The sequence below is a fragment of the Trachurus japonicus genome, chromosome 15, assembly GCF_045865225.1.
Source record: "Trachurus japonicus isolate A0001 chromosome 15, Traja_1.0".
Taxonomy (NCBI): Eukaryota; Metazoa; Chordata; class Actinopteri; order Carangiformes; family Carangidae; genus Trachurus; species Trachurus japonicus.
The window spans coordinates 21,237,086-21,259,555 of NC_140921.1; the positions used below are offsets into that span (position 1 = coordinate 21,237,086).

The 22,470-nt window shown below is 41.5% G+C and overlaps 1 protein-coding gene across 2 annotated transcripts in view; it reads left to right on the forward strand.

The window, feature by feature from the left end:
• Positions 1–3,862: 3,862 nt before the first annotated feature.
• micu1 (mitochondrial calcium uptake 1) overlaps positions 3,863–22,470 on the forward strand; it is a 30,886-nt gene continuing 12,278 nt past the window's right edge. The window contains exons 1-5 of one of the 2 annotated variants that reach the window (XM_085800424.1): positions 3,863–3,954; positions 7,477–7,646; positions 8,838–9,033; positions 11,529–11,691; positions 14,194–14,237. In XM_085800424.1, the coding sequence (XP_085656550.1) occupies positions 7,483–7,646; positions 8,838–9,033; positions 11,529–11,691; positions 14,194–14,237 (567 nt within the window). In that variant the 5' untranslated portion in view covers positions 3,863–3,954; positions 7,477–7,482. The remainder of the gene's footprint in view (positions 3,955–7,476; positions 7,647–8,837; positions 9,034–11,528; positions 11,692–14,193; positions 14,238–22,470) is intronic. The other variant, XM_085800423.1, reaches the window with a different exon arrangement.

Here is a 22,470-nt window from a genome sequence, read left to right on the forward strand (position 1 = left end):
AAGCTGTGGTCAAGTGAAATCAATCAATCAGTCATTGTAATCAGTTTATAAGCAGTGTTTATACAAAAGGTAATTACTAATACTTTTACCAACAGTTATTTACATAGCACAGATATCTACATAAGTCTTGTTCGTTCATAATATGGCCCACGGTATTTGCAAGATGATTACAGTAACTGTAGCCTACTTATACTCAATACTAACTCATTCTAATTTTCATGTGTAGACTTAACAGGATTTATACATATAAGTATTAAACAAAGGTAACTCACAAATATTAAGTTAGCCAGTCTCTACCATAAAGACAGCCAATAACAGAGCAGATACCAGATAACAAGTACTAGTGCCTTCTGCACAATGCAGTCCTTAAATATATATTTACAAACTTACAGAGAGGATTGTACTGAAAAAAAACAAGGATATTCATATTTTTTAGTCCAAAGCCTCATTTTCATTTCAAATTGTGCCTCCTAAATTCCAGTTTCAAAAGCTGTAATGTTCAATATGTGCATGGCAAATTCAAGCGAAATTAAGATTTCTGCAATTCAAATTTGTACTATATCTTTTTTTCTTTTTTTTCAATTGTCTGCCAACTGTAAAAAAAAAAAAAAAAAAAAAGAAAAGAAAAGAAAGAACAGAGGGAAAAAAGCAGCTTTTAAATGAACTCTCTGTACCCATATCTCAAGGTCAGAGATGAATAAATGGAGCAGAATACACAATGAGTTGTGTATCCATGCTCTGTATCTGTGTGCCTGCATGTCTGTGCAAGACTGAAATATCTCCTAGCAGCACTGACAATCCCTACCCAAAAAGGTTAAGTCAAACGCAGTAATGTAAACACACACACCTAATTAGGTTGTGTGTGCTGCCTTTTTTTCTTGCTTACATTTCACATGAAGACTCACAGACAACAGGCAGCAATATGAACTGCTGAAACTGGAGCCTGCTTTTGTCTGCAGGTGTTTACCTGGGCCAACATTCACCTTCATACTTAGGTCCAACTTGTGGATCAAGTTTCACCACAGTTTTCATTCTACAAAGCAACTCAGCTGGGACTTGGGTGCACAAAAGCTGCTGTTGCTGCTGTAAAGCCAACACTTCCCACTGAAGTCACTAGTCTGATATCTGTGTGGCACCCAGGAGTAATAGAGCCTCTTAAACCAAACACATGTCACAGCAGTGGTAACACTGTTGGTATGCACTGGAAGCACTTGAGCTGAGGGGGTTCCTCTGCAGACTTATCTTATCTCATGCTCCACCTTTGCACTACTACAGCAGGTTGGCCTTGGTGTGCAGTGCTGTTGCTGTGGCAGTGCAACACAAGGTCTACAAGCTAAACAGTTACCTTGCAAACACTTAACCTTAAACACGAATTAAGTCAGACTAATGGGATGCACTGACTCAGAAAGTGGAAACCTGAGAAGGAGCAAGACATGTGGTGTGTTTTACGGTTTACATGACTGTTAGCTGATCCTTGAGGCCTAATGTCTAATGGGCCTGGACACTGAACCCTACACTGTGACTAGGTGCCTCAGACATGGTTACAGCGCTAAAAACAGCTATTTGGCAGCTAACCCTCTCAGACTAAGTGTCCAAACTCATGTCTACTGGATAATTAAAAAAAAAAAAAAAGTACCATATGTCAAATCAGTTGGGTTTATGAATGTCTTTGAATTTGCACTACCATTGTGCACTCCTGGCCTGTGCTGATGTTACTATTGTTATGAAGCTATTCAATTCAATATATAATTTGAATAGGGGACAGTGACATATTGCATATTGCAATAAATTGCTTCCATTAATGAACCCTCCATTGGAGGGCTTCAGGCATATTAAGTAGCCATCTTTATTTAAAAAGATAGAAGAGAGAAAGGAGAAGGTGGTGAATTTGAAAATTGCTTGGTGGAGGAGACACAGAGATAAGTAGAAACAGTAATTTGTAATAGAGTAACTAGAGATATTAGTTGCAATGTGTACTTGATATTAAAGTGCTGCTCTGTAAGGGCAATAATTACTTCAACGTCATTAAACCTTTACTGAAAATGGTCATGCCTTTGTGCTAGCTACATGAAGCAGCAATAAATGATCAAACAAGCTTATAGAAAACAGTCGTAGATGACTGCTGGGCATTGACCTTTCTGACCCACAGGTCCATTTGTTGTACTGATTAAGCAATATATTGACAGAATGCTCCGATTCTGGTCCCACTTGTCAGGACAGTATTCCATTTATAAAGCATTCATGCTCCTCATATGTCATGGATCCTCAAAGGAAACAATGTGGTTTCATTTTCATCAATTTAAAGCTTATGAATCAATCCATATTATGTCTCACACCTCACAAGTTTCAAGAAAATTAAATGATCTCTCAGTAGTTACACAAGATTGGTGTATTCACATTGTAGGAGCTTAACACAAGTTAATCTACCAAAGCGTGATGACAATAAAAAGAATGTGTAAGAGCGTGTGCAGAGTTTAAAACAGGGGTAATGTGAGCAAAGAAGCAAACGTGCCCCATCCTGCTTTTATGACTGCACAAATGTGCATTTACTGCTCTGATTCCATGTCTTAACTTATCTAGATTTCTTTGTGTATCAAGGTGTATTGAATCACTTCACTTAGCCAAGAGCTGAGAGGTTAATATTATCAAGATGGGTAAGACCACAGCAGCAATGAACAGAATGTTTCTTGTCAATGGCACTTAATGAAAAATCAATGGACCAGACATCTATCAGAGAGGTTTTGCACAGAGCAATTTTGTTTGGCTGTTTTTAAGTTTAAGAATATGCATAAATGGCTATGAAATAATAAAATGTAAAACCAGAAAGACAAGAGAGAAAAATCTACAAGATGATTATCATTTGTTGATGTGTTTAGGGGGAGAAAAACAGACGTTCCTTGCAACTGGTGCTTGGATTCAACTTAACAGTCACTGCTGTGCCGTATTGTCTAGCAGTCTATAATCTCATTAACACTGACGTACGGGCTCGTCAAGCAGAAATCTGACCTACACTTTGATTGGATGTGACAGGTCTGTGCAACCTGCTGTCATCTATGACACATTCTCAGCCAGCTCAGCAGCTCCTCAGCTTTTCCTTTCACATTATGCATTCAGTCCAGCAAATTGTATTAACAAATACCAAGCACACTGGGAAGAGGCAAGTCCTTTAGTTCTGATAGGCCATTTTACTTCTTTTTTTTTTTACATCATAAATTTTAATGCTGGCTCTCTGTCAAGGCATGCATGGTTGATGGCAACATCCCTATTTCCCAGTTCAGTCATGATATTGAAATGAGTGAGCTTTTATTTTTTTAATTTTAATGAAAAAGCAAAGCAGACCAAAGTTGTAGCTGGTCATTTCAAAATGTACACACACAATAGACAATAACAAAATCTGAATCTTAACATGCAGCCAGTTTCTAGTTTGTCCTGTAAAAAAGAAGAAAAAAAAGAAAAAAGTTTGATCTGAACAAAATATGGCATTTGCTGATAATATTATTGACCTTAATCACCTATATTTATCATGCAGTGTGTCCAGGAGTCAGTTTGTTTCACCTTTCACACTCCAACTTCAATTTGTAGTTAATAAGACCAGGGGAGGCTCATTTAAATTGATGTGTATTTCTCTATTCAACCGTGAAAAGTCATTTTCCTCACATGATTACCAAGTTAGGGAACAAGCCATGTTTCTGATCGATAATATAAAATGTCTGATCGTTGGATTTTCATCTGATTTTACTTCCACAGAAAGGGAGGGAGGAAGGGAGGGAGCCGGGCTGACTGCGCGGGTCTGGGGGCGGGGAGCGGAGACCCGCCGCCCCGCCCCGCTGCTGCTCAACACGGAACTGCTACTCACCGCTCCGTCGCTGCAGGCACCGGAGGAAAAGACGCACTCCCCTGAACCGCTGAAGACGCTGACGTTTCGGACCGACTGGTGTTTGACTTGTCACTAATGTAAGTAACCGTGTCGCTTCGTTGCGAACCAACCTTTGTAACCAGGCAACGTGTAACCTTTTAACAAGCCAGTGGTAGCCTCCGGAGCTAACAGTGCACATTTATCCTAACGTTAACTGTTAGCTTGGTAGCTAGCTAGCATTAGCTGAGCTGCGAAACAGTTTTCTGACTCCTGGCAACGATGGGTAAACATGTCACACCGACAGTAACAAATTATACAAACTAACGACTGCCGAGGAAAACGTGTAGGTTATCACGAGCTGGCAGACAGCTAACGGTAAACATGCTATTACGGAGGGTTGTCAGCGAGCTTAACTTGGGGCTAAAAACAAAACACTGATTTTTGCATCATGAGAAAAGTTAAGTTCTTCACGTTTCCGCTTTGACGTGCGAATTATTACAGTGTTATTACCTTAAACGTCACATTTGTGTCGTTTGTTACAAGTGACGTTTAATGGTTAATTTTTTAACTTTTGGCGACTATGTGCTGTGTTAAATGTTGATGTCAAACACCCCGACCTCAGTTGGGGCAAAATGATCAACCACACCCCACGTGACAAAGTCAGCGTTTGTCTCCTAGGATGCTCATCTGTGAACACATTTGTTTACATTATATGGTTGGAAATATTTGGTGACATTTAAGAATAAAGACAGGACCCTTCGCAGACATGTTAGGGTAATAGTGTCTTCTGTTCAAAGTAAACCTGTCAGTTTAATTGGGAACCTTATATAGTCTTAAAACCCTTGAGTGTTTCTGGATTGTGGTTATTGGAAAATGTTGGGTCTGACCAAATTCAGTCACAATACACAATAGTCTATTGACGATACACAAAAATGTTTACATACTGGTTTACCACTTTATTTTTATACACTTGATATTCCAGTTGGGCAATGAGAAGTGGCTTACTATGGTGTGAGTCACTATACTGTAAAGAAAAGCTCAACCTTTGTGTATTACGTCTTTACTGTCTGTCCACTGTCCAGCATAAGCCTATTTTGATTTACCGTGATACACCTTAAGGCATTATTATTGACAGTAGGATCTGTGGGAAAATTGACTATTTTAACGTCTTTCGTCATTTTTGGTTAATGGATCAACCTGTAAGGAAGTTTTCGTAAGTTTTGTGCAAGTTAGAGAAGTCTATGCATGCAATGTGTGAATTTCCAGATGGCCGCAATTGTTTTTCATAAGATTCAGAGTGTAGGTGGTATACATAGGCTACATACAAAGTTTTCTTTCTCTGTGCTTCTGTTACTCCTGACACTAATTCCCTCTCTCTGTTTATTTACTGCTTGGAGGTAGAAAACATCCCTGAGCAGCAGAGGAGCTGCAAAGTTAAGCATTTTGGAGCAACAGAGTTTACTGTTATTTATGAAGAGTGTATCATAGTCTCAACTGGGTGCATTACACATTCTTGGTGCCCCAAGCTGTCGAGGTGACAAGTCCATTCTGTTTATTCCCCTTTTATGTTAAGACTTTTTTTTTTAAGAAGTGATCATCCAACCAAAAAGTGTTCACATATCAGAGCACATCAGAAATACCCATCACTGTTAGGAGGAGGGGGATGTTAATGACCAAGAGTGGTATTGATTTGTCATGTCCCAGGTAATTTTCTGATCCCAGGGGCTGAATGGGATTCAGGATTGTGCTGTGGGAGTTGATGGATTCAAGGCTTTTTTAAAGAATAGGAAAATGAATGCCTTAAAACACTTGGCTCACTGTAACATGATACAGCTGAGCATCCTCAGTAAGGTGTCAATTTTAGACAATCATTTTACTCTTTATTGTTATTAAGAGAAAGCATTGGCATGCCTCAGCTGTGAAAAATATTCCTGTAAAAATTCTGTACAAACTCCAAGACCCCCAGCTGGGGATGTTGCAGTTCAGGGACCATTCTCACTTTGAAAATGATTAATTTCATCTCAGTAGACATGTTTCAAAGGCCCAGGTGGATTTTAATTACAGTAGCCAAAATTGGCGACCCTCAGCTGGCAGCTCAGAGTCAGTGGTATCAAGAAAAACAAATCAGTGTTTCGTGTTTGTCCTTCGGTCTCTTGCGTATGCTTGCCGAGCACATATGTGTTTGTGTCACGATTTTGTCAGGGTACAGATGAGACTCTTTCCAGACTCTAAATACATTTCACACAGATCTCACAAGGTATCAACAAGATTTCAGAGGGAAACATTGAAAGGAACCATCCAGATCCAGATAGGCCTGTTCTTTATCTTGTTTTGTAGAAATATGCATCATTGCTCTATTGGTTTCATTCTTATATAAAACCATCCGCACCAGGACATTTCATTCAAGCTGTCCTGTTGCATTGCACTGGTTTTCCTCTTGCTGGTTTCTGTAGAGTCTTTGGTTACAGTGTTTTAAGATCAAGCGGTCTCCAGCTCCACAGAAATGGTCCACATGCATGTTCATTCTTCCCCACTGTCCCTCCAGTCAGTTGTCATGGGCCGCTGAGCACTCCAATTACCATACCATGTCTTCTTTTTCTTTCTTTCTGCTGAATCAGTTTGACAATAGGTGTCTTAATTGTTAATAGGGTATTGACAGGTGGCGGCTTCAGGCCTCACTGGGATGAACTCTGTCCCATAGTTTAAAAAGTGCACACACAGGAGCTACAGATACACACCAGTAGCCGCCATGCTTAATTGTTAATCATCTTTCCGTGACACTGATGAATTAAGCAGTGGTCTGGTTGAAAATGAAGTTCTGGAGCTTAGCTGCACTGGTGGCAATTAGTTTTATCCCTACTTTCCGTTGTTTATTAATTGAGGTGTGCGTTAGGATTTCAGCACATTTATGTGTCGACTACTGAAGGTACAGTTTTGCCTGTAGTCCAGTATGACTATGGATCCCAAGAGTGAACTGCTGTTGGTTCTAAGCTTTGCCTCTTGAGATAAGTGTTAATTAGTTTTTGGTCAAATTCTCCAAATCCTTACCTAACACTTCAGTGGCTTATAACTGGAGAAGGAATGTGGTTAACGCAGTAGTAGCGGTGTGCCTATTTCTATGTGATATTGAGATGAACTAGTGCTGCAACATCAATCAAAAAATGTTTTTCTCTCTTTTTGATAAAGGTAAAAATGTGTAACATTGTTGTGCATTGTGCACAAGTGATGTGGTGCTGCAGAGAAGCCTCAACCTACTAATCACATTCTCCCAACATGAGGGAACACGTTTGTTTGATACAAGACCCAACAAGCGTCACATCATCATGTAAAAAAAAAAGTAATGAAAAAACAACAGTTTGAACTGAAATCGCACATAGCAACTGCAGTATCTGCCAAAATAAAGTGATTTTATCACATCTTGTGTAGCTATACTATGTACCTTGTCTCATTTTAAGGTGTTTCATCTTTTTTTTTGTTAGTATTGAGAATAACAGAAGCTGATCTGTGGCTCTTGAAATTTTTCTGCTGTCACAGATGCTGGCTTAAACAAAGTTGCAGAGCATTTCTTGTCTCATGTTGTGTCAGATTTATGTTTCACCACACCTTTACTCTTTCCTCAGTGCAGGATGTTCCGCTTGCGGGCGTTGTCTGCAGTTACGGTGGGGCTAGTGCAGCTGTCCCGGCGCTACCACAGTGGGGCAGTGCGCGGGTCTGGACGAAGGAGGCTGATGCTGGCAGCCCTCGCTGGGGTAACTGGTGTTTCTGCTGGTACTGGGCTGCTCTGGAAAAGGTACGTGTCATTCTGTCCTTACACCTTTGTGCTTCTGTGGTACATCTATAAAATAACTTATCTTTCTGATACTTGACCTACAATTAGAAGTGTTTTATTTATTATTTAATCAGTTTGAGACAAGCTGCTTGTTATTTCTGGGCAACAAATTGAATCGAAGGCAACTGGGTATTTGTTGCCTTCGATTCAATTTGTTTCCCAGAGATAATGATGACGAATATTTTTTGTTGATCGCTTATAGCTTGCTATAAAACTTTTCAAAGTTTCACTAAAACTAGTTCTCTACCCCCAAACCCAATGTTTTCATTTTCTCACATATCTCTAGAGCTGTATATTAAATTATAAGATTATACATTCCCCTGGAATGATACACCTTTACCTCTCAGTGCACTGTTTTGTATTTTGTACTATGACTCGCAGGATCTGCTATCAGGTGTGTTCCCCATTATACGAAGAGGCATTGATCCACATGGTAGGATTTGCTTGGGGTGCAGTATTCAACGGCAGGTCCACTGTTGAGCAGATGCCAGAGTCGATTCCCCAACATTACACAACTGTTAGGGAAACCACCACAATGAATTTGCTCACCTGCATTTTTGTTGACATTCCAGGCCACCACCCAAGGGACGTCACAATGTTTTTATGGCTATCCATTACTAAGGAGACTGGTGTTTAGTTAAAGCAAAGCAGTAGAGAGGGTGTTGACGTGAGAGCTCTATGGGGACGCAATGACTGTGCTGCAGTAGGCAGAGTGATGGATGGTGCCTAGGGGCATTTGAGACTGATGGGACGAGACTGTTCCAGGCCTTCACCCCAGGCTTCATTCTCCTTGTGTCTCATTAAACTGAATTATTCAGCCTGCTGCAGACAGACCCAGCTATTTATTATTATTATTCCAATTTTCAATTTAGTCAGAAAAATGGTCAAGTGGGAGTTGGCTCTGCATTGCACAGGCAAGTAAAACACAGTGCAGCACATAATCTCTCCCACCCCCTTATCTGTTTCAACTCTGCTTAGCATCATACCTAAAGTGCAGACTTGCACAGCTACATGCCTCCCCTGTTCTGTCCCTGGCTGGTACCAGTGCAAAATACAAAGGGAAATTGCCACAGGTAACCATTTGGACAGTTATATATATATCTGTCCTTCGGGTATTAATCTTTTACCCCTCTCTTTCTTTGTTTGAAAAAGAGCGTATGCAGACGCAGGGCCTTCCGTTCGACACTCCGAGCAGCATGGAGGGCAGGAAGCCGAATTTGGTAAGGACACAGACTCTGAGACGGAGTCGGAGAAATCGGTTGAGGCCACAAGTGGAGATAACGACGGGAAGGATGAAGGTGGAGACGGGAAGAAGAAGAAGCCACGCTCTGGATTCCGTGACCGCAAGGTAATCAATAAACAATAAACATTCAGCCGTTCAGACAGTCCCCTGTTTAATTCAGCTGGAGAATGGTGTTTGATTGCCTTCCTAACCAATGCCCAATATGCAAACGCCAGTACATATTGACAAAATATTTTATGGAGATGCACAGGTTTAATCAGCACGCGTTTCTTTTGTCATAAACAACAGAAATATGCCACTCATCAGATTATATTGCTGTTAATTAGGCAGCAGATGACAAAAATGCATGAAGACAAGGAAGGTTATTTGACCAATATGTATCCCAGGTGCATAAAGCAGCTTTTTATGGCCTTATCCCTCTTTTTTTTTTTTTTCTTCAAACAATGGGTTGCTGACTTATGGGTACAGATGGAGAAATTGTGCAATTACTCTTGCCTCTGCTGCAGCAGCAGCAAAAGCAGCAGCCATAGTCTGCTCAAAGCATATAGATGTCTAGGGAACAAACCATTTTAGTGAATCACAGCAACACAGGATTCACTGGTGCCTTGATAAAAATAGGTTGTTTTTGCCAGCTCACGATTATGTCAAAGACATTGAAGAGAGTGGGTTTGATAAAGTACACTCACTGACTGCAGTGTAAATTTTGTGTGTGTGCATACAAATCTACATGCATGTGCGTCAGTGCTTCAGACTGAGATTGCTCTCAAAATGGTCAAATGCTGATGGAGGCATACAGTATGTGTTGTGGGAACTTGGACGTACTTAAACATTAAACATCAACATGCCGGCAGAACTTTTATTTAAAGGTTTTAGGCCATTTGGGCTTTCTGAATAATATGAACTCAAAACTATGCAGCATTAGGGAACGTCCACTCTGGTGTGCTTAAAGTTCAGCGCTGTCACCTTTTTACTTTTAAATGGATTTACCTTTATGGTCTCAGGTGTTGCACAACTATCTTTGAAAATCTGAAGTAAAATGAATAAATAACAAGAAATATTTCTATTGGAAAGACAGAGCATGAAAGGCCGGATGCTCAAGAGAACAGAGTCTCCGTCAGCGTTGTTGACGCTGAGTTCAGTAGCCTGTAAATCTGAGGAGATGAGAGCTAGACAGAGATGACGGCATGTCACAGGCTTCCCATCAGTTGCTGTCCTATAACCTCTCATCCATACAATGATGGTTGCTTCTTCTGGGCGACACGTTACTGGTGATTTCCCTCAAGACCAATAAAGTCTACTAAACAGCTAGAACCATCACTGACGCACCTGATCATAGCTACAGTCAAAAAAAAAAGAGAATCCAGTTGAATCAAACTCTACGAATCTCTCTTACTCTTTTTGTTATCCCAATTGAAGCAGAGAACAGCATCGAAAAGTTGAAGCTGTAAAATGTGTTTTGGTTTCTCCGCAGGGAGTTTGTCTAGTGTACACAATCATTCAGTGTCACATAAAATAATGGCCTGTGCAGACTGTGGCTGCTCCCAGCTCCCAAACAGATGCCACTCTGTCGGTTTCCTAGTTAAAGCAGATATCAGTGGAATGTTTTTGTTAATATAAGTCCTAAATAGTCCTATTTTCCGTCAGCAATCACTTACATGAAGTATTTCAGCCTAAACACGAGTCTCTCCGTCACTCTGCTCTGCTGTAACCCGAGGAGAAAATTTTCCTTGTGGGATACAAGTGTTATCCAATGAGGGGAGAGAACGGCATGAAGGGCTGTGTGTGCAGCCAAGGGATGCGCGTGAATGTGGTGACGTAGCACGAGGACCAATTGATGCCTGACAAGGGCGGGGGCTGCTAACTCATGGTGCGTTCAAGGAAACTCGTACTTTGTGTTTTTCCTTCCTGTGAAGTCATACCAGTTCGATCTGGTACGAGTTCACGGGTCGGAAGTTACGAGTGGCCGTTATAGGGAACTTTCACAGACAACAGGACGGTAAAACACGAGCTACGGGTTACCTGGAACGCTACCAAGTCATAGTTGTGACTTGAAGCTGTAACTTACGGTTTCAAAAGCCTGCCTTGAACACAGCATTAGCCGAAACGGCCGTGCCGATGATATCTGCTTTAAAAGTGGCATGTGTTTAAACAAACATTGATGTGGCTTTTGTGTGTAACAGAGCTGAATAAATTGGTGTTTTTTTTTTTTTGTTGTATTTTCTGAATTGTTGGACACCAGTATGACACTGATCCCAGCCTTTTGCACTTCTGCTTTCTGAGCTGTGATAGCTCTACATTCTCCCCTCATGTTAACCCATCAGTCAGACTGATGCTGACACTTATTCACAGTTTTACTACGTGGTAATTGAGTCAGGAGGTTAATATACTTCCCCATCCTGCTGACACCTGCTTCTTTATTCCAGTCACTCCTTCAACCCCTCTGCTCACTTTTAACTCTCCCTCAGATTATTTACCTTAGTGCTCACTGGATTGAAATATTGCTGGTTCTTTGATCTTGTTGTCTGGGGCTACTAGAGTGGTCCTTGTGTCTAATGTGTGAAATTTCAGCTCATTAATTGTACTTCCCGTCTGGTTGGCAGGTGATGGAGTACGAGAACAGGATAAGGGCCTACTCAACTCCAGACAAGATTTTCCGCTACTTTGCCACGCTGAAGGTCATTGGCGAGCATGGAGATGCTGAGGTTTACATGACGCCCCAGGATTTCATCCGCTCCATCACACCCAATGAGAAGCAGCCTGAAAGTGAGTTACTCCTCTTTAATTCTGCTGCCTTTGCTCATGCTTTTTATCTGCTACTTCTGGCATGTTACTGTCCTTTTCTACGAATTTCACGTTTGACAGACAAGTTACTGCTCAGGGTTATCCAGGGTGAAATGTTTCCAGTTAGCAGCTGTGATATTATACCTGTATCTCTCCACTGGTGGAGCATTACCTGACACAGCCCACTTTCACACTGGCATGGCAGTCTGGGATGTCTGACAGTTCATGATATAATGTTCCCACTGACTGTGTTCACAAGTATGAAGGGAGGCGGAGAGAAGGGAGGAGGGGTGTCGAGGCTGTCCGATCACACTGAGCTGAGGGAACTGCGCCACAGCAGTTGGTGTTTCAATTAACGGGTTCAAACCAGAGCAGATCTCAGGCGTCAAACATGGAGCCAGTGAGAGATATTTGATCTACAGCCATGGGAGGGTTAGGACGGCAGTGAGCTTTACTTGGCATTGACGTGTTTTAATGCCAGTCTTGTCTCTGTCTGTTACTACTCTGCTTTTTAGAATCTAAACTCGGTTTATATGTGTGACATTTTATAGTATGGGTATATATTAGCGTCTTGCGGGCAAATGCTGGGCATTTAACAACTGTTACACCCTGAGTATTCATCCACAGTTGAGGAAGTAAGCCTGCAGTTATCACTTAGCTCAGTCTGTCATGCCTCCACTGCCTCTGCTGCTCACCTCAGCACTTCTATCTGTTAACCATGTTCAAGGCTTGGCCCAGCTTGGCCCCCACGGGCCTTCGTTCTCAGATACTTCTCTTCCCAGCTATGTGGGGTCACAACTCGACTGTTTCTCTTCCAAACTGAAATTAATGATCAGCTGAGCTCTGTTAAGAGAAGGTTCAGGAAAGCAGATGAAATAGCTGCATGTTACTTTCACAGGCAACGATTACACTTTCCTTTTATAGCACCCCACCCCCAACCCTAGTGAGGTAATCAACAGGCCTTGGTTAGTTTAAAAGGTAATGGTCTCAGTTGGTTTTGTTGTTTTAATGCTCAGCAGATTTTCGGGCTCATAGATGATGAATAACCCATGGACCTAGTAAGTAATTTAAAAGGTAGTTTTATCCCTTTTATTTTGAAAAGTCTGTTTGGTGATACAGAAAAACAATTGATCCTCAGGAGGATGTCGTACATCGTCAAATCCAAAGGTCCAGCCTCAGAGGGGACCAATATTCATGTTCCTTATCATCATGTTAAGCTAAAATGTTAATTTTATAATTAGGATGTTGTACTTAACAAAGAAGACTGTAGTCTAGTAGGGGCTGCTGGGAATAGACCAGTTGTGTCAATAGAAGCTTGTCTTTTTCAGTTGTGGTTGAAAAGGTTTTGAAATGTGACAGAGGCCCTTGCACAATATCTGGTTGAGAAATATGGACCTCAGCTTTCCAACCCCTGAACAGGAAATCTCAGTTCATTGTAGTAACTTGAGTTACTGAGTTTAAAGAATGACTCACCCAGCAGAGGAAGGTGGTAAACTGTTTGCAGAGGTCTTGGGTGTGATTAGGTTTTCTATGACTGTGATGAAGTCAACTTCAAACTAAATTATGATGTTCACTTTATTAGCATTTAGTGTAATGGGATTATACTCTAACCGCCACCCTTAAAGTTAATCTGGTTTGAGACTATTTTATCAGGTCAGGCAGTCTCTCTGTGCATAGTCTTCCTGTGTGATATAAAGAGGCCCGCATCACTCCCAGATTTTCTTTTTGCTCAAGCACTAAATCCTTCATCATTGAACAGATGACAACTGCTGCATCTCACAAGGGTTTAGAAAATCACCCCAACAAGATTTCTTAGTATGAATTACATTATTTTGGAGGTATGGTTGTCTTTTTGATGCAAAATTCATAACTCAAGTTTGAAGTATATTTGATTAAGTTTAGTGGAAAGTGTGGGAAGTCACATTTCATATCTTCCTTGCAGGGAGCAGAATTGTATTCAGCTTGAAAATGAATCGGTGACGTCTGCATAGAAAGACGTGGAACAGAAATAGACCCAGAGTGATCGGGGAGAAAGAAGCCTAGGCAACAGAGACATTTTCTAATTTCCAGATAATCTTAGGTGTGCTTCATGGAAGTGATTATTCATTGCCTTTGTTTGATGTAATGACATCAATATGAAACACACTGAGATACTGGTTTCAAGAAGCCATGCTATATAAATATAAATACGACAGGTCTATGAAATAAACCCCAATTAAGAACTTTATAACTGATCATCAGGGAGGTCGAAGCTGAATAGTGATTGTTTAGTGGCAACTGAAAATTAGATGTTTGTGAATATTATTCATCTCTAGCTACAGTAGAGATTCAGTAATGAGACCAAGTAAATATACATTTGCTCTGCTTCATGTTTGGCATACATCTTGATGCCCCTGCTGTGTCACTAGCCTGCCTCTCATCTCATTTGTTATATTTGTCTCCTAATCTGCATCTGTTTTTTCTTTTCTCTCGTCTCTTTTTCAGATCTAGGCCTCGATCAGTTCATTGTCAAGCGCTATGATGGGAAGGTAAGAAGTAGGCGTCTTTGTGAAGGCGATATTAGCAATCATGAAGGTCAGCAGCAGGGAGTTTATGTAATTATCCCAAACTCAATGAATATTGCATTTCCCCAGAAAGCTCTGCTCTAATAATATGTTATCAAAGCTTATGCATTTTCCCACTGAACAACTTTATAGTCCACCACAGGGGTTTATTCCCTCTGAATGGCCAACGTCAGTGACGGCTGAAAGAATCAGTTCCTCCAATATACTCAAAGCACATCTTCATTTCTTATGCCACTTACCTACGGTGATGTCCTGGTATGCAGATAAAGTCAGTCTTAGCTGATGTTTTATGGTATTTGCCTTTGAAACTTCTGCCACAATATCATGAAGGTGAACTTAACACCTTAAATGTAAAAATTGAGTGAACATGAGAAAATAGCCATGTGTTCGCAGTAAGTTATCATTTTAGAAGTTTATCAGAAAATTGTAATTTAACTACTGATCTTATTTCCCGAAAAGAGCAAACTAATTACATCTACACTTAATAATTAGCCTGTATAAACACTGAGCACTCTTAAGGATTTATCTGTTCCTGTTTGGGATTTAAATATACCAACGCGACTCACAACTCAGGGCAGTAGACATGAAACTGTTAATGAAATGAAGACAAATCTGTTAACTCTCAGCTTAACATCTACGTAGTCAGTGTTGTGTTATTTCCATAAATTCCCTAAAGTTGTTAAGCAAATGGTATGGAATGATATTTTTAAGTGTCTTTTGCACACTTCCAATCCCCATAAATTTAGTATTATGTAATAGCACAATGCAATCCCTCTATGAAAGGCGATATAAATCAAAAAAACAAAAACTGCCACATTCATTCATCTTTTCGGCTAAAATGACATTGAAGAAAGTGGATAAATAGAGCAGAAACAATGTATAAATTGAGGTGATAACTCAGTGTCACCGAGATGAATAAATACTCATGAGGGGCAGTAGAGTTACAGTATCCTAAAAGATGACACGTGGAAAGAGATAATGGGAAAACCAGAAAACAACATTACATTTTTGTCAGGTCAGCAAGGAGTGCAGAAATGATCATGCCGTTAGAAACACATCTATAAGAAAGTTAGGTGGCATTTCTGGCTCCACATGGATGTTAGTTGGTATTTTTACTGATGATATCTGGGAAATTGTGCAGTGTCACACTTTGATGCTTTCATTGCAGGTACAAATCATAGAAGAACATTTTTACCACATTATACATCAGCAGTCAAAACCATACCCTTTCTACGATGTGTTTTTTTTCCCTCATGTTCTCTGACTTCAGCTTCTCAGCAGTCAGTTACTGTGAATGGAAAATAAGGCGTTCAAACTGCAGTCAGTAATCAGAAAATCTTGCTTTCCAAATTCTGGTTGAACTGTAAAAGTTCAGAAAAAGGTTTTAAAGGTAATGAAGAAAAATGATTTTCATCCTACACAGGTTTCCTCTCCCTACCTACTTTCATTCCCCAAGCATCCAGTAAGATAATCCTAGCTCAGAAAAGCCTGGATTCTTTAACTGAACAGCTCCATACTGAATCATTTGAAAGGGACAAAATGTGCCTACCTAATGAATAATGGGACCTATAGTGACCTACTTAAAGACAACAACAGCAGGTGAACCTTGGACAGGGTCCCCCCCACCCTCCCCTCAATGGCTACAGTCCCACTTTAAAATACCCTAATCTCCGCTCTAACATTTCTCTGCTCACAGTCAGGAAAATAGAAACCATCAATATAAATCTCCAGCGTCATTATTTCCGTGTCTGCCTTCCTTGACATTGATTTGTGACCATTACTGCCCTCTCTCAGATCTCAGGGAGCATTTTTCACACCCACTAGCCAACCATTCTCGTTCTTTTGTCATTTACTGGTCATCACTGTGATGATTGTAGTCTCAAACCTCATTACAAAGTCCATCGGCCCCTAGGCCAGTATTATGAGTAAGACTGTACCTCATCTCCATATTGTAGGAAGATGAACCGCACCAAGTCAGTGAAGTAAAAGACAGTCTATTTATTTGTCAGAAATATCCTCCTGTGATAGTTACAATCCTAACCCTCACCCTTATTTCAAATATGTAGGCGTGTACTGTACATTTAGAAAAGTAAATATTAAATTCTCTGGAAGCCTCCTATAGAAATGGAGCCCTGTACATTTATGGCGCCTGTAAATGTTATGTAAATGCCATTCTTATCTCGAGGCCTTGTGTTTCTTTTATTTGTGAGGCAAATCTCTGGACACATGGTTTTCTCTGACACTGTATTTAGCTTTGGTTGTCCCCTGAGATTTTCCTACCATGGCTAGAGCAGCCTGTGAGCGCCCCTCCCTCACAGGCTGTATCCAACCTCCCTTTTTTCGCCAAGAGACACGTGACTACTCATTGGCTTAATGGGCACCTCTGGCTAGTTGGCAGAGGAATAAACCGTTACTGTTTCCTGCCAAGAAACCATGAAATCTAGTTCACATGAAACTAAAAAACTGCAATGAATTAGACCGAGATGAAATGGCCACGGCAAGTACAGTGGTGCAATATGTGTAGTGTGTAAATCACGAGGGGCGTGGTGAAGTACGAGGGGAGTGTTTCAGGTGGGGGGCTGGGGGGTAAGCAGCGACTGAGGCTGAGGTCGATGGCAGACGGGAGTGCAGTATTGTGTGAAAGTAACATGAGAGCTCTCTTAAAGACCCGTGTTGCACTTCCTGTGGTTTCATTTTAAAATAGCCAAGCTAACAGAGACATCTGTCCCACACATAATGTTTATCTGCAGTTAGAGTGGAAGATTGTTTATAAGTGTATTTGTTATATAGTTATATATAGTGAGCTCCCTCCCCTCTCTCTGCACACACTAATTTGTTCCAGGTTCAGTTTCTATGCAGGCAAACATTACGTGCCCTATATGGCTGTTAAACAACTGTTCATATTGACTCACCCTGTTTGTTTTAGTTTTATTTTCCTGTTATTTTAAAAGCCTATAAATGGGATTGCTTGATTTGCTCAAGTTGTTTCACTGCATCTTTTCTCTGTTGTTCACTCTGTTCCATCTCTGTGATTTCTCCGTCTCCCCTGATCATGTGGACATGCTTTCAGCTGCTGTAATCTTTATTTTTTATGTGACCTGATGATGCCATTGTTTTCTCATGCTCTTGTCAGTCATTCTCTCTCATACACATAACAAGTAATCCCTCCATTTTTTTTTCTCTCTCTTCCCTTCCTCATGAATAACCATCATCCTCAACTCCCTGTCTCCACAAATCCCCACTTCTTGTCCTCCCCCAAATAATCCCATCTACTCATCCCCCATTATCCAACCATCCAAACTCCCTCGGCCACTTCTTCTCCTCCTCCTTCTGTCTCCCTCCCTCCCTCCCTCCGTCCCTTCTCATCACCTCTCCGTTCTGCCCCTCCCTCTCTGCAGGACTTCTGGCAGGTATGGGGTGTGTGCCGAGCAGCATGTGTGCACCTGAATGAAAAACTGCACTTTGTAGTCACGACCTACTCCCTCTTTCTCCTTTATCCTCTTTCTCCTTTATACTTTTTTGCTCTTCTTCCTCTCTCTTTTTTCCTTCCTTTCTATTACTCACTCTCTCACTCCTCTCTAGTAACATGGAGGGCATAGCTATTCTCTGTTGTTAGTACAGGGGAACAGCTAAGTAAGTAGTTTTTCTCCATTTACCACATCTTAGCTTCAGGAAATGCGAAACCAGAGACACGACTTCAGTCATGGTAACGACCACTGTGGATAGGACAGCAGCCAAAATGTGCTTTTGATGTTCTTAATTTCTAACAAAAAATCAGTGAACTGGTAATAAACTGTTGAATTTCCATCTAGCTTCTCTCTCACAGGGTAGACATGCTGTAGGCGTGAAACACATCCAGAAGGGGGAAGTCAAACCGTACAAGGATGGAAATAGAATAAAGCACTGCCATCATATTTTCTTATATAAAGCAGATTATATCATGGCCATGGTAAACTCTTGTTTCTGATTGGCTGGTCTTAACCACAGCGCAAAAGTACATCAAACTGCAGATAACCCTGGCACTACTTGTGTCGCCAACCATGGGTTGGGTCTGTTCCACCGTCAGCCGTTTTTAAACAAACTTTGAAGATGGGCGATGATTTGAATACTTTGTCTCTTGTAGCCTGTGGTAAGTGGCCATGGTATAAGCACACGCACAGTAATACACTCTGAGATGTCTTAATATGGGAAATAACAAATTTGGTTGAGGAAACACCAGTCTGATTGTTGTCGTGGTGTTCTCCACCTCTGCCTTATCTGTTAATTTCTTATGTTAATACTCTCAAGTCACTTATATCACTGACATGAATGTGTATGAGTTTGTTCAGTTTAGCCTTTGCTTGCTAGTTTCCAGCAATCCTCTAAATGTTTCTCCAGAGTACCTTGGAGAAATGTTTTTTTGTATTTAAAATGTTATATACACATTCATGTCTGTGAGTGTAGATAAATAAGCCTTGACCTATAAGCTTTATCTACTAAATGATTTGGCCTTTGAGCAGGTCTAAATGCCTCTGTCAATCAACGTGAGGATAAGCCAGGCGCAGCAAAGGACAGGTAACAACCTGCTCACCTTCTAATGACAAGGAGTGTCAGAAACTGGAGTTGGTATGCGCTCTATTGTGTGTGCGCACCACACTCATATCACATATAATATGCAAACGCAAACTCTGTATTGTTATAGGACAGTGGGCTGGAGATATCCCCGGTGCCCTTTTGTATAGCTTGTTGGAAGCAGGTGCATGCCGTGCCTCCCCTGCTGAATAATTAAAAGGGAAGACTTAATACTTTACCTTTACAGGGATTATTAAACAGTGCTGCACCACTACATAATTTACACACTAGTCAGTTCACATGCATTTATAGTGCAATTTTAAGAAGACTGTAAAGTCTTGCAAAGCTGAGGTGCAAAGAGCTGCAAAAATAAGTCATTTATAAGGAACTTGTATTGGTCAATGCCAAATCATAGCAGTGCTGTTCCCCTGCACTCCCTACTTCTTGCTTTATAAACACACCTTTTCTCCTCATCCTTTCATATCCTCTAAGAATTACCACCTCTAGCTTTCACTTGCTTTGGCACTCTAGCCTTTTTCCTAGCATGCACTGCTCTATTGCCTGCTTCTCACAGAGAAAGTAGCTGGTGGTGGAGCCCCCTCTCTGTGCATGGTGGCATCACAGGGTGGTTTCGGGCCCAGGAAATGGCTCTGTTAGCTAACATTGAGGCTGTATTGATGTGTGCTTGATAGCCGTCACAAATCCATCCTCTGGATTGTGCAGATGTCAGTGATGCATGAGTTTCTGTAGAGCATGGTTGAGATTATTTACTCGAGGCGGGACTTAGTCTGTCCGATGTGTCCAAACTGTTCCTACATGCTGTGGCCCTCTCTGTACGTGAAGCCACAGCATCTGCTGAAGGACCAGCTATGACTGAGAGCCGACACCTGTCACTCAGAGGGAGCACGACAAGGGGCCAATGGAAACGAGCCTCTTATCACACCGACTGTTGTCATGTTCACTCTCTGATTTCACAGGAAGCTCCCAGCGGCCGCCGTTTGGACTGTCATAGCTCTATTTCTCTGTCTTTTCACACTGTCTTCAATGCTCACATGCTTTCTTTGCCCTTCTTTGTCTATTTTTGTGTCTATAAACAAGAACTCACACTCACATGAGCACACAAACACATTTACACACTAAATCCTTCCCTTTCTTCCTCTGTCGTTCTTCCCTCTCCTAATCTAGAAGAGGTTGGGTTGTCTGTGCACCTGGTCAACTAATTTGGTTCGCCCTCTCCTCTTACGAGACAGCTGCCATTCCTCAGTGACTGCAATTTGTTTATTGGGCGTTCCACATCAGGGTCCATTATTCTGAACGCGCTCCCAGAATAATTATGAGTTATTAATGGTACACCTGCTCTGCAGTTACCTCTGGGAGGTGGAAAGCTAATGCATGAATGTTCTGTCCACCCACACACCTGCCCTCTCACCTATACCTATACTGTAGGCTGGTGCACTGCCGAGGCAGCGTCAAGAGAAAAATGTTCTCTTTTGACCACTGTGATGGTCAGACATTCTGGTCTTTTAGTTATGTGTGTTTGGTTGTGTGTAACGTGGAAACTCTGTGGTTTTCTTTGGGGCTTGGAGAGAGAATGTGCTCCAACTGTACGTGTTGAAGTAGAGGGCAAGTGCACTGATACACTATGAGGGCTTTCATCCACCATTCAAAAAGGTCAGCTTTACCCTCAAGCAGGTCATTCTGAATTCCTGTTTTCCTGAAAGTGGCTTCTTTCATTGTACCTGCCAAAGTGACCGTAACCCTAGAGCTACCACATCACACAAAGCGGCACAAAGGTACTGATCCATTTTTAATGCATTTGCCTCGTTCCCCCACCCCATCACACTGTACACATCTCTTGCTTTTTTTCCTAATCAGTATGTCCCCACTTGTGCAACGCTCCAGTACACAGACTTTAATCGAGACTCACTTGTACAAGAGATGAGAGGTCGCTCAGGGACAGGCATCATTCAAGCACGCTGCCACACACCACTCACACGAATGTAAAGGGAATGAGAGCAGTTTTCCTCTCTTTGAAACCCAAGCTTTCCATCTTTAATGGCAGGTCTCAGTCTAGACCCGTAAATTCATTTTTTCTTCTGTTGCAGTGCCCAGAGCAGACAGCGCAGACAACACACTCATTTGACTGTCTTAGAAAGTAATAGTGTCTGTTGTGCAATAGTTGTAGCTAACCATAACCCTTTTAAGGCCTCAACTATGCTTGTATCTTGTTCTTTCATCATCCACGTCCCTCTTTTCCTCTCCCTGTTATCGGGGGCGTCTGAAGCTGCAGTGTTGGACAGGGTCACAGATCTAATCAATAACAAAGCACTGCAGCCAGTACAGTGGTATTAGAGAGGGCCAAGTCTAAGCTGTCATCACCTCTGCAGCCAAGTGCCTGGCTGCACAAAGTGCTTGTGGAGCAGTGTAAAATAACCAGAGTGAAGCTGGCAGAAAATGGATGATGGCATATGACATATTTTTAGTATCCTAATGTCCACATTAGAGGACTGAAGGATACTGTGTTAAACAATATCACACACGGCTGCCTGTTTTTTTCGCATCATTATATGATGATAGGGGATGACAGGAATGTACCTTCTCATTAGTACAGCTGTGTTGTAATTGAACCCATCAGGGCATGATGGGTATGTAAAGTTATAAGTTCTTTGAAGTAAAAGAGAGCCAACAAATTGACCTAATTTCTTACAAATTCTATCATTTGTTGAGCTTCCTGTAGTGGGAGATGGCTGATAGATGTTGCTGCAAGCAAAGAATTCTTAAGTGAAATGTGAAAATCCTAAAGAACTTTTATTCCGTCCAAGTTTTTAAGGATGCCACTTTCCAGTGATACGCTTTGAAAGTGTTTCTTAGGCTCTCGTGCGAAATGAGCAGAAAGAGATTCAGCCCTTTTGCATGCATGCCCCTGGCTGTACTTGACTTGTCTCATTTGTTGGGCTCTTAAAACTTCAGCTTGATGAAATTTGGCCAGGGCAGCCATCGGGCTGCTGCTATGAAGCGTTGCGCACTGGAGAGATTATCCCTGACCAAACCCTTAACCCTGTTTGTGTGTGTATAGGACAGCAGTACATTTGACTGCCCTGCCGACAGCACCGGCCAGCAGCTCTGCAAGCTCTGTCAGCGGCGCGTTTCTGCCTCAGCTCACAGGCTAGTTGGGATGTTCAGTACGTCATCTGGACACAGCCCTCGGACTCGGCCATAATTGCTGACGCGTGAAGACATGTGTGATCACATGAACATGCTCAAGGCAGCAGTTTAAAAAGTCCTCATGCTCACATTTACACAACCACAAAATTGTCACTGACAGACAAGGCGTTAGCTGCTAATTAGTTCGAACGCTGCCGTATTTAGGTTTACAGTTTTTTTTTTTGAAGATCTGAGCTTTGGGAAAAATCAACAATGAGTGTTAAATACCAACATTTCATCTGGGACCCTTTTAGTTATGGCAGCAGCTTGTTTTGGAGGCATGATATCCCCTGTGTTGATGAATCAATGAAAGGCAGAAACTAAGTCTGTGTGGGAGAATCAAATAAACTAATAGATAAATCTGAAATGGATTTTTGCTTGAGCACCCAATATTGCACAATTTTCAGTGACTGAAAGATGGAAGACGGGACATAATCTGACA